This window comes from Buteo buteo, chromosome 24 (assembly GCF_964188355.1).
Source record: "Buteo buteo chromosome 24, bButBut1.hap1.1, whole genome shotgun sequence".
Classification (NCBI taxonomy): domain Eukaryota; kingdom Metazoa; phylum Chordata; class Aves; order Accipitriformes; family Accipitridae; genus Buteo; species Buteo buteo.
The window spans coordinates 11,048,061-11,066,160 of record NC_134194.1 but is presented as its reverse complement, the minus strand read 5'-3'; the positions used below and the strand labels follow the sequence as shown (position 1 = coordinate 11,066,160).

The window sequence follows — 18,100 nt, the reverse complement described above, 5'->3', positions numbered from 1 at the left end:
TTCTCCGCGGGGGGCGTTTCACTGGGCGAGGGTCCAGCATCCCACCCCCCCAAAGCCATTGCCCTCGGAAAAGCCCCTCATTTCTAGGGGACCCGGCCGGGGGCCGGGGGAGGATTGGGGGCGGGGGGGGTCCGGCGGGGCTGGGGAGAGCCGGTACCCGACGGGGGGGACCGGGGGGGTGACGGGAGGAGCCGGACCGGCGGCGAGAGGAGGCAGAGCCGCGATCTTCTAAAGTTTCCTCTTCGCCTAATCATCAGCCTTAATTACCCCGGCGGCTTTTTTTTTTTTTTTTCCTTGCTTTGGGATGATTATAGCCCTGGACGGCTCCTTAATAGCACAGCTCCGCTGGCTGCCCGTGTCATTAACTCCTAATTCATTTCGGAGGGGACGGGGGGGGGGGGAGGGGGAACACCCCAACCAAAATAAGCCCCGCAAAAAAAAAAAAAAAAAGAGGAAAAAAAAGTTTCTCCCCGCCCTCCCGCTCCCGAGCCAATGGCATGAGTCACCCCCCGACGTCAGCCCCCAGCGCGGGCCCTGATTGGCCCGCGGGGCGTTTACTCCACTTCCCAAAGGAGGAAAGAGCCGGGGAGCCCCCAGAGGGGGAAAAGAGGGGGGCGGCTCGGCGGCGCCTCCTCACTCGCGCAGTCCCCGCGCAGGGCCGGGCAGAGGCGCAGCGCAGCTTCCCCGGGCGGCCCCGCTCCAGCCTCCCTCCCTCCCTCCGCACCCGCCATGGCTTCTCCTTCCAAGGCGAAGGAGGTTTTCTCCTCCGACGAGGAGGGCCCGGCGGCCGGCGCCGAGGAACACCACAAAGTCAAGGTGTCCAGCTTGCCGTTCAGCGTGGAAGCCCTCATGTCCGACAAGAAACCCCCCAAAGAGCCGCCGCTGGCCGCGGCGGGGGGCAGCGCCGACGGGGCGGCGGTGGGCACCTCCAGGAACCTGCTGCTGCCGGGCCACGGCTCCCGGGACGCGCACAGCCCCCCCGGGGGGCTTACAAAAACCTTCGACACGGCGTCCGTCAAATCGGAGAACTCGGAGGACGGCACGTCCTGGATCCAGGAGGCCGGGAGATATTCCCCTCCGCCGAGTGAGTGGCCGGGGAAGAGGCGGGGGGCTGCGCGGGAGCCGCCGCCGGCCGGGGAGCGAGGGCAGGCGGGCAGCGCTCCGGTGCCCGGGGCTGCCGGTCCCGGGGTGCCGGTCCTGGGCTGCCGGTCCCGGCCGCCGAGCTGCGCCGCTCCCCGGGCGCCGGGAGGCGCGGGAGCGGGCTGGGTATAGACATAGGCACATCAACACTTCGCCTGCGTGCGTGAGATTCTCACGCGTGTGTTACCTACTTCTTCGCGGGTGTCTTGCCTTTAGGATTACGCAGCTGCGTGTTTATATAGATAATGATGCCTATGTCTATAAACGCATCGTGCTTTTAAAACCAGAGACAGATCAGGAGCTACCGCGGTCTAGCTCCCTTTCCCGGCACACGGCTCACCGGCTGCCGGTTCCTCCGTTTATGTTGTCCCGTTGCAACGAGAACTGGAAATTCTCCCCGTTTCCTTCTCCCTTCCACCACACGTTGCAAAGCAATCTCTGAAAGTCGGGAATTGTCCCTTCCAGGCTTGCGCGCTTTCTGCGCGCTGAGTCCCGCCGCGGTCTCTCCGGTGTTTGCGCGGTGTTTGTCCCTCTGTCCCTCGGTGCTTGCAGCCTGCCGAGGTTCCCCGAGCTGGCCCTGACCTCTTTAGCCCCTGCGATCTCTCCCGACCCCGTCCCCACTGCCTTAGGGACACGCGAGCCGGAGGTGACAGGTCACTTCTTAAACCCTTTCGCTCTTCCAGCCTCGCTGCTGTGTCTGCGCTGAATTGCATTTCGCTTTCGGTGAGATTCCCTAAAAAAAAAAAAAAAAAAAAAAATCAATTGCTTTTAAAAAATAAAAAAAACCCGAAAACTACCTTCGGGAAAAGGTGAAAAACGTAGCCCGGCAGTGCTCGGCTTTCTGCCTTCCCGTCGCCAAGAGCCGTGGCGGCTGTACACCTGTATTAGCAGATCGATCCGCTCTCCTCCACGCATCCCTACCTTGACCGATGTAAATTAAATGCTCTGCTTTACTTAAGTTAGTGACTCTACAGATGCGAACTGTTGAGCCGGACAGTCTCGCAGAATTTGCTCCTGTAATCTAATATTGCAAGAAGGAAGTTTAGCGCTATTACAGTTCCTCTCTTTTTTTTTTTTTTTTTTTGTTTTTGGACAATCATTTCGATTTGGCTTTCAGTCGCTTCCTTTCCTTCGCCATAACCCCGAATTAATTTGATTTCTAACGTGCTGCGAGAGGGCCCGGCAGAGGGGCCAGGAGGAAAGCAGCCCGCCCGTGTCATTCCCTGCTTAGCTCAGGTTTGCAGTTTTCATGTACCCTCAAGTACGCTGGAAAAGCGTGAAAAGAAGCGTGTGCTCCTTAAAACTGCCCTAAACCCCCGACTTAGACAAGGCCTAATCTTCTCCCGATACATTTTTTTTTTTTCCCCTTCGAAATTCCTCCTCTTTCTCTATTAAAATCGGCGGTCTGCAAAAATAGCTTTGTGAAGGACTTCAATAGCTAGGAAGTTCAGGTGCGGTGATTTCAGCGGGATTTGGGGCGAAAAATTATGATGAGGGAAGGGAAGGTCCTTCGCCCTCGATCATCTTCCAGATTTCCCACTTCCCGACACTTGGCCCCCTCGGAGCCGGTATGACAGCAGGAGGCAATGACCGGTTCTCCCACAAGAAACCCATCTGTCCGTGGAGGGTTTTGACATTAGAAGCAGCTCCTCGATTTAGTATTATTAATATTACGAGTGGGATGAACTGGGGAAAGAGCTGTAAAAGTTAGATTTTTGAGCAATACGGAGAGGGAACCGTCTCCAAGTGATGATTTTTTTTTTTTTTTTTTTTTTTTTGTCCGACATTGGCCAGAAAACGGAGGATAAAAAAAAAAACAGCGAAACAAATCACTGCAGTGAGTGCTTGAGGACTGACACGGGATAAATGCAATTACAGGGTCTGGGGTGGCGACGGTCCCTGCTTCTTATCAGAGTTTGGCAGTCACTTGGGGGATGGTGAGGGAAGAAGCCCGGGAACTCTTGGGTGTATTCCGGAGGAAATATTTGTCCGGGATTTAATTTAAAAGCATGTCTTCGCGGTTTCCCTAGTGCGCAGCAGAAGTCGGGACGGGTCGGGCTAACCCGAAAGCAGGGGAAGGCGCTGGGACGGGGAGCGATCCCCGGAGAGACGGTCGCCCTTGTAAAGCCCCCCCCCGAAGGAGCCCCCTTTTAGCGGGGTCTTTGGAGAGCTTCCCTTTGAGAACAGAAATAGGTTGCGTATAAAAAGAGGGACTGGAATAACGCGGTGAGCGGTAGTGAATTTAGGGTCGGTTTAGTGTAGTTTGGGTTTCGTGTAGTTTTAGGAGTGAACCAAATGTCACGGTGAGCACCTTAATTATTAAAATGCCCTCGTGCGAGCGTAAGACGGTATTTGACAAGTTGTTTTCTAAAAGGGCTTTATTTTTCACTTTCGGTATCTAGAAGAAGTGTTAGAAGAGAAGTTTAACTTTTTCTGCTGCAGCTGTTTTCTCCCTCCCCTTCCTGATCTTTCGAACACTTTCCTCGTGGGATTTTTTAATTGCATGATATGCACTTAAACAGCTTTGTGGTTCAGCTTATTTTAAAAAAATAAAAGAGGAAAGTGAAAGGGGTCCAGAAAACACGATGTGCAAATACTGACAAGCATTTGAACCAGACACTACAGCATGGACATAATTTAGCAGCCTCTTAAGAGCAGCCTGTGTGTCATTTCATGTATCAAGCTGGGGACCTAGGGTGGCTTGTCATATGCCCCGGGACTGAGCTGAAACACAGCCAAATTGCTAAGCTTTTGAAGTCAGCCGCACGCTTTTTAATCATTCTTTAAATTGCAAAATTATTAGTGAAATGCAAAATGAATCTAAAGACAAGTCAGCGATGGGCTATCCCGGGCACATGTGCCTACCCTGGCTGGGGTTATAAGGCAAACCCAAAAGGTAGTAGGTTTCCTGACCTGTATTGGCTACAGATGCTGCAGCTATGTGGTTTTTTTTTAATTGGCAAATGTCATAAAAGCTAAATGTTGAACAAAAAGTGCGCTGCTTTCTTCTTTTTTTTTTTGATACTTGTTGAAAAACAGAAAATACTCCATGAAAAGAAAAGTTTATTAAGCAGAGGAAAACCTTGCTCTTGAAGAAGAAATAGCAAGAAAAACGCCCAGTTATCTAAACCAGAAAAATTATCAGACCCACTTCTTCAGCTGTCAGAAAAAAGATAGGGTTGACTTGTTGCTCTTGGTGGAGAAATCCTGGAGTGGGGCTGGGCTGGGCTTGTCTCTTGCACCACTGTCCTTTCGTGAATCTCCTGCTTCTGCGTATATGTTTGTCCTGTGCTTTGCTGGAGTTACTCCTCCAGTTCTGCAGCTACCAAGACAGCTGGTTTGTGTGCTCTAGACCCCTATGATGTGACTCCTAAAGCGATCTGCTGTGTGTGTCTGTGAATTCTTTGTGCCCTCTTCGCTGCAAGCTGTCCTTTTGAAATCACTGAGGCAAAAATTCACTTCCCAGGACATCTGCTGAAGTCCTGCAAACATAAGTTTGGCCAGAAAAAGATTTCCAGAGCCACTTGCAAAAGGATCCACTGTTTTGAGGGTATCACCTGGCGGGACGGTCCCTTCACATACCCCTCTCTCCTGCCCCAGCCCTCTCAAGCACAGCATTTCTCCAGAGCACCCAGGTCTCCCTGCTTTTGTGATAACCGGCCTTTCGCTTCCTTGCAGGACACCTGAGCCCCACTGCCTGCACCCTGAGGAAGCACAAGACGAATAGGAAGCCCCGAACCCCATTCACCACTTCCCAGCTGCTGGCTCTGGAGCGCAAGTTCCGCCAGAAGCAGTATCTGTCCATCGCCGAGAGAGCCGAGTTCTCCAGCTCCCTCAACCTCACAGAGACCCAGGTCAAAATCTGGTTCCAGAATCGGAGGGCCAAGGCCAAGAGACTGCAGGAGGCTGAGCTAGAGAAGCTTAAAATGGCAGCGAAGCCCATGTTGCCATCGGGGTTCAGCCTCCCTTTCCCCATCAACTCTCCCATCCAGGCTGCCTCACTGTATGGAACATCCTACCCTTTTCACAGACCTGTGCTTCCTATCCCACCCGTTGGACTCTATGCTACTCCCGTTGGATATAGCATGTACCACTTATCCTAAGAAGATCAGAAAGACAAAGCGACAGTGAGACAGACTTCCTGGTGGATCATGTCCAACCCTGAGAAGGCAGTACCCCAACCAGTACTGGCCGTTCTTTCTGCACGCTTCTATCTGCCATCCTGAGTGTACGGGAGTTTGCATTAGCAAAGCAAGGCATCCTGTATGCTATGGGTTGGGTGTCTTCTGAGAGTGCTCTGAGTGCTCAGAGTCTGATCCTCAAAGAAAAAAAATATGTAGAAACAAAACAAAAAAAAAACAAAACAAAAAAAGAAAAAACATTTGAGCAAATGTAGGGTTTTTATACAGTGCACGTAAAACTAGAATAAAAACGAACGGGTGAAAAAGCAATCTCATCTTATGGAGGCAGAGATTTCCCGATGCCTTCCTGATGGGGCCCAATACATGTTTAAAGTAAGAAGGGTGCATGCCCTAAACCCACACTTGAAGTTGCCATCACTTAATATGGGGGCAGGGGGGAGGGAAATAAAAAGGTATAATCAAGGATTTGTTGTTTGGTTTGTTTTTTTTTTAAAGAAAGCAGAGCCCTTAGCTAGAGACACTGTGTAAATAGAAACTAGACCCAGTAGAGTCTGAGCGAAGTTCGGAGCCAGCAAGTTCCTGCATTTCTGGGGGTAGGGAAAATTTTTGCATCCCGAGCCTCGACAGATGTTTGCAACAAGATGAGCATCAGGGCCCCTAAATGTAGAGCACAGCTTTATCCACCATTGGCTCCTGTAATGCCTCTATCTGTATAAATAGCTTCAGCGTTTGTAAAGCACTGTGAGGGGAGGTAAAGTGCAAGGGAGGGTTATTAGGCAGTCTGGTCTTTATCTCTTCCTATTGGCATGCTTAGAAATTTTTGGCTACAGCCAGGTAATCTTGGCTCTGCAATGCTCTTTGAAAACCAGGAGAGAGGGAAGGAAGCTTACTGGGGAGAGAAGATGTGGGTTGTTTCCACAGTGGTGGTGAGCAAAGGATTGTTGAACACTTCTGGGAGATGTTTGGGGTTTTTTATTAGTATTTGCAACAGTCTGTATCAAAGAGAAGAACCCCCCGAGTCTTCCTCTCCTTTCCTTGCTAAGGATGCCAATATAAGTGACTCATGCTTCAAGCCCTTCTTAAGAGAGATCCAGGTATCACAAACAACCCTACTAGTAGGACGGTGGGGTGCCAAGAGACTGCGTAACCTGTCTGTCCCCGTGGGAGCTCTCCGAGCGCTGGCAGTATCTTCCCCAGGCTTCTCCTTGTAACTATTGTATTATGTGTATTACTTTTGCTAAGCTTTGTGAGAAAGTTACTCCAAAGGCTGTGGAGCACTGAAGGCAGAGCTTCTCCTGGATTTATTTTCTTAGCATGTTGTCGTGGAAGAAAAAAGAAACAAACAAAAAAAAAAAAGCAGAAAAACGAAAGAAAAAAAAGCCACAAGGTTTTGCTGGTTTTGGTTTGTTTTGACCCAGTCGCTGTCGCCGCCTGGGACCCACTATAGATGAACTTCCCCTCTCCCTTCCCCTCACCCCCAATCTTCCATTATAGGAAAGTCCCTTTGAAAGGGATGCCTTGTACAATTTTATATATTTTATTGAAGATTTATTATTTCTTATCTCTTATTTCGAATTAAATTAAAAAAGAAAAAACATGTTTAATCGCGTGTGGGTCTGTGAGTGTTTGGAGTTCTTTAAAAAGTATTTTCTCTCCCTGTGTGTTTTGCACCGCTGGGTCAAGTTCAAAGGAATGTTTGGGTTGCCTTTATGATTATTTCCCCTTTCTGAATCTGAATTAAAGCCAAATTTGCAGCACATGAAGGTGAATTGCAAGTCAACAATTCAAAGTCGAAAGCCAAACCTTTTATGAGGTTTCCTTGTTTTTAACAACCACTTTTAGGCGCCTCTGTTCTTTACAACATCATACTCTGGTGATGTTTCCATCACTTCTTAGCTCGTGTGCCTTTCTCTTTTGCTCAGGACTCTCCCTCCGACTTGCCTTTCCATCGACCTCAAATCTGTGCTTTAGTGGGAGGCTATTCTCGACCCCCACAGTAGTTGGGGGTAATTTTGTACAGGTAAGGCCTGGCAGGGACCCTGCAATACTTCAGTACAGTTGCATTTCAGGGCTCCCATGTGCTGTCAGCCTGTCCCATAGTTTTCAGGGCGGCCTCTCTCAAGGGCCACACTCATGTGCTGCCCGGAGAGCAGATACTGGACCACATGCCCCTGGCCTTTCTGGCGAGGGGGGGGTCAGGTTTGCTCAGCTAAGAGGGATACTCCGGAGGTCAGGGGTAGTTTACCACGTTACACCCCAGTGCCATGCTGGCCCAATGTAAATTTTGTTGTAGGAGCCTTATTCGGATTCGGAGTGACCTCTGGAAACCCAGCTGGAGAAAAAGGTGGATTTTCCTCTGTCGAAACCGCCGGGCGATTTAGCTCGGCTACGCTCTCAGCTGCGCCGAGGAGAGCTTGCCCTCGCTCCAGCGCTCGCCCCAGCCTCGCAGCTCTCCCGAAGGCCGATCGCTCTCCCTGCCCACGCCGGTGGGCACCACCTCGGCAGCGCTGCCCGGGAGGGCATCGGCCGCCCCCCCAGCCCCAGCCTCGGTGCCCGCCTGCCTCCGTGCGGGCCGGGAGAGCGATGCTCAGCACCCGGCCAGATCAGGCCTCGGCCGTGCAAGAAGGGAAAGGGCAGGGGAGTGAAAACACCCCCCGAGCTGGGCTGGGAGGAGGGGGCTGCGTGTTGGCTTAAGGACTCGGGGAGCTCGGGGCAGCGCGGATCCTGCCCTGCTCACCTCCCTCCCGCCTCCAAAAAAAAAAAAAAACCAAACCAAAAAAACCCTGTTAACCTTCCCGCTTCGCAACTGTAGGGAACAAAGCTGGGGGAATCTAATCTCCATGCAGACTTTTCAAATTAGCATTTACTGCCGCATAAAAACCGGAGACAACCGCTTCTTTCTGGGGCTCTCTCTTTCTGAAGTATTATCCCCCGAACTCCAGGGCAGGGTGAAGCCCCCCTCGGCCCTATCCTTCCCCGTCCGATTGTCCCGAGTGCTTTCTTAGCTGGGCCGGGCCGGTTATAAATAAACCAGCGGTATTTTTTAACCTTCAGTATAAATCAGCTGTGTCAGGGATTACGGCTAAATCTTTTCGCTGGAAATTCTTTGAGCGCGGGAGCTTTGTGTGTGTTATGATAGATCCTTAAATGGATACAGATTTATTGCAGAACACAAGGGTGTTGAAGGAAAAGCTTCCAAATCTCGGTTACAACCTCTGCTATGGGAAAGGCAGGACGGATCCGTGACACCTTCCCCGAGCTTGCGGATGGCATGACAATTCACCCTGCGCCCATTATTAACTTGTTCCAATTAAAGCCTTCAGAAAGGCCGAGTTAATTGAGTATTATATTTTATTAGGAGGGAGGTGTCAAGCTTTACTCATGAGACTTCATCATCGGCCTAATGGGAGCTGCCCCGCAGGCAGATCTGTAACTGAATAAATTACAGCAAGGCAGGGAAATCAGAATGCTACCATTAAAAGCGATGCACTTACTGAAATTCCTCCTCCACTTTCGCAAGAGGCTGTGGAGGTGTGGCTTTAATTAGTTATTTTAATGCAAAGTTAAATTGTTCCCAAAGTATTTTCTGACACAAAGCAGATGCGATGATTAGAAGTTGAGTGAGACTGAAAGGAGTTGGCATCTGTTCCAGGTACATCTATATATTTTGAATTCCCAATAGAAAGTGAAAAATAATTAGAGCAATAAATAATAAACATTAAAAACAACGCGATAAATTATCCCGATCCTTAAAATCCCGACTTGCTGAACTGCGGCTCAGGCCAGCCGGGCACAGCGCAGCTCTCCCGGGACCTTAATTCACGACGTATGGATTTGTTGACATAAACAGTTAGGAATGGGCTTTCTGACTCGCTCCGGCCGGGCGTTCATTACCTAAAGCCACGGGCGCTCGGAGCCTGCATTTCATGTTGTCACGTTGCCTTGTCAAAGCCCGGAATTCCTGCATTTTATGGGCGAGGAGGAAAAAAACTCGCTGGCTGCGGCTCGGCCGTGAGCCGGCGTGCCCGAAAGCGCAGGGGGGTTTGATCTCCGCCGGGAGCCTCGCTGCGAGACCGGGGGCAGCGGGCACCCAGCTCGGCGGAGCCGACCCGGGAGGACCCCCGGCCCCTCAAGGACCGTCCCGGCCGGGATGGAGCCGCTCCCGGCCGGACACCGGCTCCCGGCACCGGGGAGCGCTCCGCGCCGCCGGGGTGTGTGTGTGTGTGTTCCACGCAGGATCCGACACCTGCTCCGCGGATCCCAACTCGGGAGGGGGGTCCGGGGGGGGGAGCAGCGAACCTCCAGGCCGGGCAGATGCGGGTGACAAGCGGAATCCCGCAACAGCATCCTTCCCCCGGCTCCCGGCCCCTGCGTCGTTTTCTTGGCGTGGGCATCCCCCGCGCCCGGGGGGTTTCCACGCACTTGCACACCGTGCGCGTACGCGCCTGGGTGTGCGCGCACATACATCGCTATAGTGGCGAGCTGGCCGTTGCAGATTGCCATATAGTGCCTCTGCGTCTCGCCACACCGATGCCATAGGCACCCGAATGTCCGATTTGCGCACACGCGGAGTTTTGCAGGATTTTGGGGGGGGGGGGTGAGTGCTGGGCACGCACGGCAGGAGGAGGAGGGGAGCGCACGGAGGGATGACAAAGGAAGACCCACCCGCCCGGAAAGCACCCACCCCACCCAGTCCCCGTCCCCCCCCCCAGGGGTGCGGGAGGAGGCTCCAAGCCACCCACTCGTGTCCCGGCTGCGCGCAGCTCCCGCGCAAGTAGCCAGAGAGTCCGCGGAGCAGCTGCGGTGGATCCAGCTCCCGCCGACCCCAGGGCTGTTCAGAAAGGGAAGTTATCATTTTGCTTTCTCCAAAGTGTATCTCCCCCTTCTATTTATCCCCGGTTATTATCCCCGCCGACCAACGTGTATCTCTGTAGTAAAAAAAAAAAAAAAAAAAAAAAAAAAATCATTAAACGGGACAAAAAAATCTCCACAAACACACAAAGACCAACCCTCCCCCGCGGTGTGACTGTATTTCTCTCGTGCCTACGATCAATAACCACCAGGGAGATTTAAAAAACCTTTTTTTCCGGGGGTCATTTCTCGAAGTTAACCTACTTTCGGCAGTGCCCACGTTCTTTGCGTAGGAAGTCTCTCTCGCAAAATAAAAACAAAGCGGTTATTCCGATTTTTTTCCCTTCCAGAGCAGGGGGGATATTTTTTCCAGTGAAAAGCATCAGGGGTCTCAGGGAAATTGCAGAGCTCACCCCCGCACTGGGAAACCCGGGGACGAACCGCTGCACGGTTCACGCTCCTTTTAGGTGCCGGACATCACCGCGGAAAGGGGGTGACTTCGGGGTCTTGTCTTGTTGTTGAGCTTTTTTGGTTTGGGTTGGGCTTGACTCCCTTAGTCCCTCGATGTGTGTTTCCCACCGTAATCCATAAGGCATTTGGCGGGTGCTACCAGCAGTTCCCAACTAGTTGCACGAAAGGAATAAAAATCTTTCCATCCATTATATTTCAGTCTTTTAACACCAGAGCAATTCTGTCCCTGCTGTTTTAGTGGAAATACCGGTCTATAAAGCTGCAACTGCAGTATATTTTAAAATGCTACCTTTTTTTTTAAAAGGGGATTGAAATAATTCTGCTTTGCTTGGGAAGGAAAAGTCTCAAGCAATGTATGTACGATTAATGTTTTATAACACTGTTCAAGGAAATTAAAAACATTCTGTGATAGTCTTACTGTAAAGGCAGGTCTTTTTTGGCAAAATGTTCTGTATATGTATTTCTTAGATTGCTGTGTTTTGAATAAGCAAGAATCTCGTAAAGAAAAAACCATGTTCCTTAAAAGTATGCGCTACCCGTTTTATTAAACTGATTATGCCAGCGTTCAACCCAAAGTTTGTTTTAAGTAGGAATATTTTCCCAGACGTGTAATGGATTGCTTGAAAACAGAATTCTTTGCTTTTTAATGACCTGTAATGGCCAATTCATTTCAACTGCGCTTATCAAGGTGCTGTGTTAAATAACAAACCGGTTCTTGAAAACAAAAAAGTCATAATGAAAAATAAGCAGTCAGAATAATCTCCCATCTCCGAGCCAAAAAAATGCAATAAAATTAATTTAAGACTGTCAAAACATCAAAGCTGAGAAAAGGAGCTGCTAAAATAATGTCTCTTGATAAGGAAATAATAAAAACACACCAAAAAATGTCTACTCAATAAACTCCACTGGATTTGGGGGTCTGTGCTATATTTTATTTGGTGATGAAAGCACTTTGATGTCACTGTATTCCAAACAATTATTATTATAATTTTAAACAACCTGGTGTTTTCCATTACTAACGGCTTACGCTTTGAAGTTACACCTCATAATTTCTTAAATTAAATAAATCATTTTAAGTTTGCACTGGGAGCCTTTTAATAGCAGAGAAAGGAATATCATTATCTTATTGAGAGGCAATTGCAGTGGCTCCAGTTTGGCTGTAGCTGGGGGCAAAGTGGTGCACTATAACAGACATACTTTATTAGCCTCCCATAACTCTTGAAAGAACATTTTTATATTTTCTTTGATTCCTCCCCCTCCCCCTCTTGTTTTAAAGCTGTCCCAACCTTTAATTACTGCCTAATATGAAAAGCATTATTTTTTAATGCTGTGTAATTTACCAGAGGCAATAGGCCAAGTTAACAATTGTTTATTAGGGTTGCTGTTTCACACAGGGCAAAGAATGCTGTTCCAAACCCAACTTTTCATGGGTGGTTGCACTAATTAATACAGTGTCTGAGACTCCTAGGGGGTTTTTAATATTAAAGCCTATGGGGCGGAACGGTTTTTAGAAGTCCAGCTCCTGCTGACGTCCTCCTCCCCTCCCCGATGATTTCTGCTGCTTTCAAGCTGTTTGCATCCGAGGGAGAAGGCGGCAGGCAGGAGGGGAGCGCCCTCCGAGCCCCCCCGGCCCCGCGGTACGGTACCCCCGCCGGGGGTGGCACCCCGCGCCCCGCCGAGCCACCGGCGCCCGCTGCCCCCGGGGTCCCCCCTGTCGCCGTGTCCTCTCTGTGTGTGTGTCCCTGTCCCTGCCGAGGTTCCCCCCCCCCCCCCGGGCGCTTTGATTTCTCCCGTCGAGCCGCTTTCGCTGTAATTTCGGCTGGGGCGGGCGGTGCCGGCGTAAGGCGGGATCCCGGAGGTCTGGCACGGCGGATCCCGGAGCTGCCTGCACCCCCCTCCCACGCCCTCTCGTTTCGGGTGTCAGACAGACAACCAGGCTGCTTCGGGGGGGCGTGTGTGTGTCCTGGGGGGGTGCTTCTCCCAAGATTAACAGGGCTAATGCGTTAGATCTGGACGGAGCACCCGCCAGCTCAGCGGCGGAGAAGAGCAGCAGCGCTGCGACGTCTCCCAAGGCGGGGGCTTGAACCTCGGAGCATCCCTGTCCCCCAAATCTGCGGAGCGCCCCTGTCCCCCAAATCTGCGGAGTGCCCCTGCCCCGGAGCGCCCGGCGGGTACCACCTCCCCCGGGTGCCGGGGCAGGGGGATGCTGCGGGCAGGGACACCTCTCTCCCCCCCCCAAAACGGAGACAGGGGACATCCATCAGCTTGATAAATGGGGGTTACTCACTCCTGTTCTCCCGGCTAGTTTATTTTCTTAAACTACCGGGCAAAAAAGGGGAATGACGGAGCAGACAAACACACTAACAAACAGACGACAGCTTTATGGATGGAGCTCAGCTCCGAGGGCTGAAGGGTGTTAAAATCCAAGCTCCGCCGCCTTCGCCCATGCCTGCTCCAGCTCGGGTCACTTTAGCCTCTTTTAAAAAAAAAAAAAAAGCAGCCTTGGCTGAGTTTTAAAGGAGGAGACACTTACGGATTTATTTTATGGGCTGACCAGGACTGTTCTCCCTGCTCCCTTCGCCGTTAGCTCAGCTCCTTTGCAAATCTAATCTGCTCGGCTCCTTTGCTATTTTTCATGTTGGACCCATGCGTTTCTCCTCTAAGCCTTTCTCCTTTTTGATGTAGCGAGTCAATTGAAGAATGTTGGTCTCGGTTATCAATCACCCAGCTGGGGCTTAAAGGGCTCGGGCTAATCAGATTTAATTGCTCATGTAGCGCCACTCCTGCCCTGGGCCACGACCGACTTGCTCAATTAAACCCCAAATACCTGCAATCAATAAATAAGGAATGACAACACGTTTAAGGGATTTATCCAGTAAAGGAATTGAACTGGAAACAGATTACAACAGAAAAAGGCCCTTTTATAATTAAACGTACACCTCTTACAGAGGGAAAAGCTATGTTTAAAAAAAAAAAAGTAAGAAGAAAGAAAAGATAAAAAAGAGAGATCTTGTTCCTTTTGCCTGGGGAAAGGAGAGACGCGGGCGCTACCTTCCGAGAGGCCATTCCCGACCACTTATTACCTTATTTATAGCCCGGTAAAACCCGGAGCCCTGTGCGGTGCCGGGGCCTCTGCTGCGGGTAGGGCCGGCACCGCGTCCCGCTCGGACAAACTCTTTTCCCCTCTTTTTCCCTGCCTCCCTGCAGAGGCAGCTTTCCCCCTCAAACGCATGTTTTCTTTTTCAACCCCCTGGCTAGTGGAGTGAGGCGTCATCGCTTTTGACGACGTGAAAAAGTTAGTCCCAAACTCCTTAAAAAAAAAAAAAGGGGGGGGGGGGATTTGCTTTTCCAGCCTCTTGTTCGGAACATAGTAGTAATTGACCGAGATCAAATAACGCTGAATGTGCATAAATAATTGCTTTTGGCATATTTGCCATTCCTTTTTTATTTTTTTTCTTTTTGGAAGAACTGCTTTGAAAGTGGCAGATGCAAAAAAGGGTTGCAATTAATACCAAAACATATTACTTTGGACTGCTCTTGTCCACGGTTTCCGCACCGGCAGCTGCTGTCTTTTATTGGGATTAGGTTGTAAAACTGCCCCTTCAGCAGATCTGCCGTCAGTGCTCACGGAAAGAGCAATGAGGGAAAAGAAAGCGGAGGGAAGAGAAGCTAGCCGCTAACCTGAAAGAATCTAAGCGAGGCGCTCCTGCTCTGCAGTCCCGCTGCACCGAGGTGGATGTGTCAAAGCTTGTGATTTGCAGGGAATTTTACTCAGCTCTGCTCCCAGTGCCTGAATTGGGGGCCCTCAGAGGGCTCCCTGCACTCCTTGGGGCAAGCAACCCCTCTAAGCTGGGCAGGAAACCAGCTGGGACCCCGGTAGGTGTCATTTCTTGTCCCTAGTGCCAGGCTCCCAGGGATGGAGCTGGTACCCCTACAGCACCCAACACAGCAGCTCTGAGCAGGATTTGAGCTGGGTGGACAGGTCGGAGGGAATTGTCCATCTGGGGAAATCCTCTCCCTCTGCACGGCCCAGCCACGGAACAGCTCAGCTCTGAGTTTTGCTCCAGTTAAATGTGTCTGGTAATTACTCTGCAAGTGGTCATCTTCTGTGCTGGGTGTAGGGGGTGATGCTGGTAGGACACCTGGGTCCCGTGCTGGTTTCCCATGGCTCCCACTGGGATACAGACTAACCCTAATGCAAACCTGCCTGTAACAGTGCCACTTCAGAGCCACTTCTGCACATTTGGTGGCTGATCTGTAAGACAATCTTTGTGGGAAGTGAAGGTAAAAATCTTCATAGAAGTCAAGGTGTTGATTAAAAAAGCCCCTCAACTGTCAAGGAAGTATTTCTGTAAGGACTTCTGTTTGTTTGTTCCTTAGCTTGGTTTCCTAAGGAAGCCAGGATTATATGATCAAACTGTTACAGCCTTTTGAACTCCTGGGCCAACTCCAATCAAAATTGACAAGAGGGCAGAGGTCTCAGAAATAATCAGGTTGCTGTGATTTTCACAAAACTAGGCTGCTGGATAGCAGGGAGACAGATCCTGTTAAATCCCCGCTAAGGTTGTAACCAGAGCCCAACTCTCAAGAAAGACCAGAGAAGCTAAATGAGAGTGAGCGCAACATTACAAATATCCCAACAGCTTCTACCTTGGCTACTAGAGACAGCAGCTATGAGGCACGATTACCAAAAAGTAGGCTTCGTGTGTTTCGCTGCTTGAGGAAATACTTATTGGTTGTATTCAACTTTCTTTGCCACTTTCTGGACCAAACTGCCCTTTCACTTGGAGAACCGCAGAACATCAAAGAGCAGGCCTAGGCACTGGCAGAGTCTCCTGGGACAGTTCCCACGCTGTGGTTAACAGCACCATTCAGGGCAGCAAACTGGGCAAACGCCTCCCTGGGCTGCCTTGGGGGAAGCCTGAGGCTTGGTACTGGCCCAGGAGGTCCGGAGATGAGTGGTCCATGAGTTTGTACAATAAAGGCTTTGCCCTCATCATGGTCTGTTTTATCTCTTTCAGAGTCATGTGGAAAGCCACATTACGTTTTTAACAGGTTGATTCAAATCCTGTCGAGTAGCAAGGAGGGGAGACAGAATGAAAATTTTCCCAGCTACTTTGATGAGCCTCAAAGCAGGCTCTTGACTTTTTATTTTAAAGTAGTAAAATAAATCAAGGAACAAACAGTTCTATTTAGACTATGAAACTCAAGCTGATAGCTTTGCCTGTAAGAAGGCATCTTTGTTTCTTGCACTCTCAGCCTAGCCTGAAAAGCAGTTCTATTAATTCACGTTTGATACAATTGATACTCAGCTGGATGCTACATGTCTTTTGCTTTTGAGGTTGGTATGTGCTGCCACACTTCCAGGTTTAGGCAGATGATGCCAATAGGAAGGTGGGTGGTATTGTAGACGGGCAAATAGACCCATTCATGAGAGACACTTGACTTCCTAGTCCAGAGAGAGCACGATTCATAACTCTGCAGCAAAGGGCAGCAGCTAGTCATTCTACACTGCTACAAAAGCAATGAGACCTTCCCTGGCAAGCCAAGTACAGAATGAGACATTTCCTCCTTGCTGATGCCAAGTCAAACTGGGCCAGTTTGGAACAGCTCAGCTAGCCAGGTTGCCAGCTCATGGCTGTCTCAGAATCTGAACTGTCATTTATAAATATAAAAGCACGAATGTTTTTGTTGTCATTGGAAAATAGTCCCAGCACTGACAGTTCTGAAAATTTATGTAATGTGAACAAGATGCAAAAGATTTTCTAAGCCTGTAGGAAAGCCAGGTCTTACAGTTCCTTGGGGAGAAAGAGTTATTTTACTCTATGTCATTGGATTGTTAACTCTGAAGCTTAAGGAAGGCAGTCAAACTAGCAAGTACTTTACCACCCACAGGAGTTCAAGATTTGAAGAATCGCATTGAATGGCGTCTAACTTTAGCATCAGACACAGCCAAGTTGGGGATAAACTAAAGGAAAACTTGGGGAAAATTGAACAAGGGAAAACAAATATGACCGGATTTCTTCCAGAGCACACAGCTGCCTACACATACTCCAGCTAATCCCTTCTGGCAGATTTCCTTTTTTTTCCCCAGATCTGACCATTTCCCTTCTTTTAAGACTTTTTGCTCTTTGAGGTGAGGGGGGAAGGAAAGGAATGAAAACAGGGAATGCCATGAAAGTCTGTTGTATGCAAGACTGGAATAATCTAAAAGCACTACAAATGCAGAGCAATGCATGGGAAGAGATAGATGGAAATGCCACATGGAGCCAGCCAAGGGCTGGCCTCACTAGGACATATAGCAACTGGAGTGGGAACCAGTTTGTTGAAGGAGCAGCAAAGGCCAAAGATCAAACTGCACAACATGAAGTGGAATCACCAGTTAATTTAAAACACAAAAATTCCCCTAAACATCCGACGTAGTCTATTTATTCAATACTTAATTTCTGTCCTACAACCCACGTGAACAAAAATCCTGAACATATTAGAATCAGTATTGGTACGTTCTAACTTGGACTTCACACATGTTCACATGTGATGAAGTAAGGCCCAGTCCTCCTTCTAGTCTTGATCATAAACAGGGAACTGTGAGAGTAGGATGTCTGCAAAATGCTGGTTTTAGGTAGTATGCTCTATGACTGAAAGATTGTGTATGTTGTAGGAGATGAGACTGTCTATAAGGCTATTTCCCAGCAAGCATTTTTCTGTCCAGCAAGAACATAAAGAAAAGCAGCTACTGGGAAGCACTGCGTGATGATGTTGCCATAGAGGAAAAAAAAAAGTCTGCTTAGAAATCCCAGTCCGCTGTCTTTAAGGGATGTAATTTACTTCTGGGAGCTGGGAGTTGGCTTTCTGATCTCTAGGACAGGCCTAGGTCCCCACCTCCTCGCTGCTCCTGGAATAAAGTCAGGAGGAATAAGGCTCTTGTATTCCTCTAAGCTGCGGGGATATTACTTATCAATAGTCTGTCTGAGGGACCAGGCGGTTCTTTCCCATCTTGTGGGGCTGGAATAAGAGCAAGGTGGATTCCAGCTCCAGTTCCCACTGACTTGCTCAAGCCTATGAAATAATGTTCATCGCCAGAGAGAGGTAAAAACATTGGATTTATTTCCACTGTAGTCTCATTCTCACCCTACCCTCGCTTCTCTCCTGATAGCACCCAGGCTCTGCGCGATGGAGGTGATTTAAGACGTTACCGCCTCCAGCTGTCTGCCTCGCCCCGCTCCCAAAAGTTGGCAGAAGGGAACGTGTCTGTGCTTCAGCCGCTCCAGTTCATGGTCTGGCTTATTAGCTTAAACTGTTGAGAAGACCAAAAGTTGATTATGCGTTGCCTCTAGGAAGGAAAGCACCAAAGGGAGAATCTAGTTGTCTCCTTTGGTGCTTTTAAGAGAATAGGCTCGTATGTATATTCGCTTTGCTCTTTGTAAATTAAAATACATTAACCTTGAGAAAGGCAAAGTAATTTTTACTCCTGCAGACCTTCAACTGGCGCTACT

The 18,100-nt window shown here is 49.6% G+C and overlaps 1 protein-coding gene across 1 annotated transcript; it reads left to right on the top strand.

Moving 5' to 3' along the window:
- Positions 1-652: 652 nt before the first annotated feature.
- On the top strand, positions 653-6,874 carry MSX2 (msh homeobox 2). Its single transcript, XM_075056716.1, has 2 exons — positions 653-1,084; positions 4,819-6,874. The coding sequence occupies exons 1-2, from the start codon at positions 730-732 to the stop codon at positions 5,241-5,243; spliced, it is 780 nt and encodes a 259-aa protein (XP_074912817.1). The 5' UTR covers positions 653-729; the 3' UTR covers positions 5,244-6,874.
- The last annotated feature ends 11,226 nt before the right edge of the window (positions 6,875-18,100 follow it).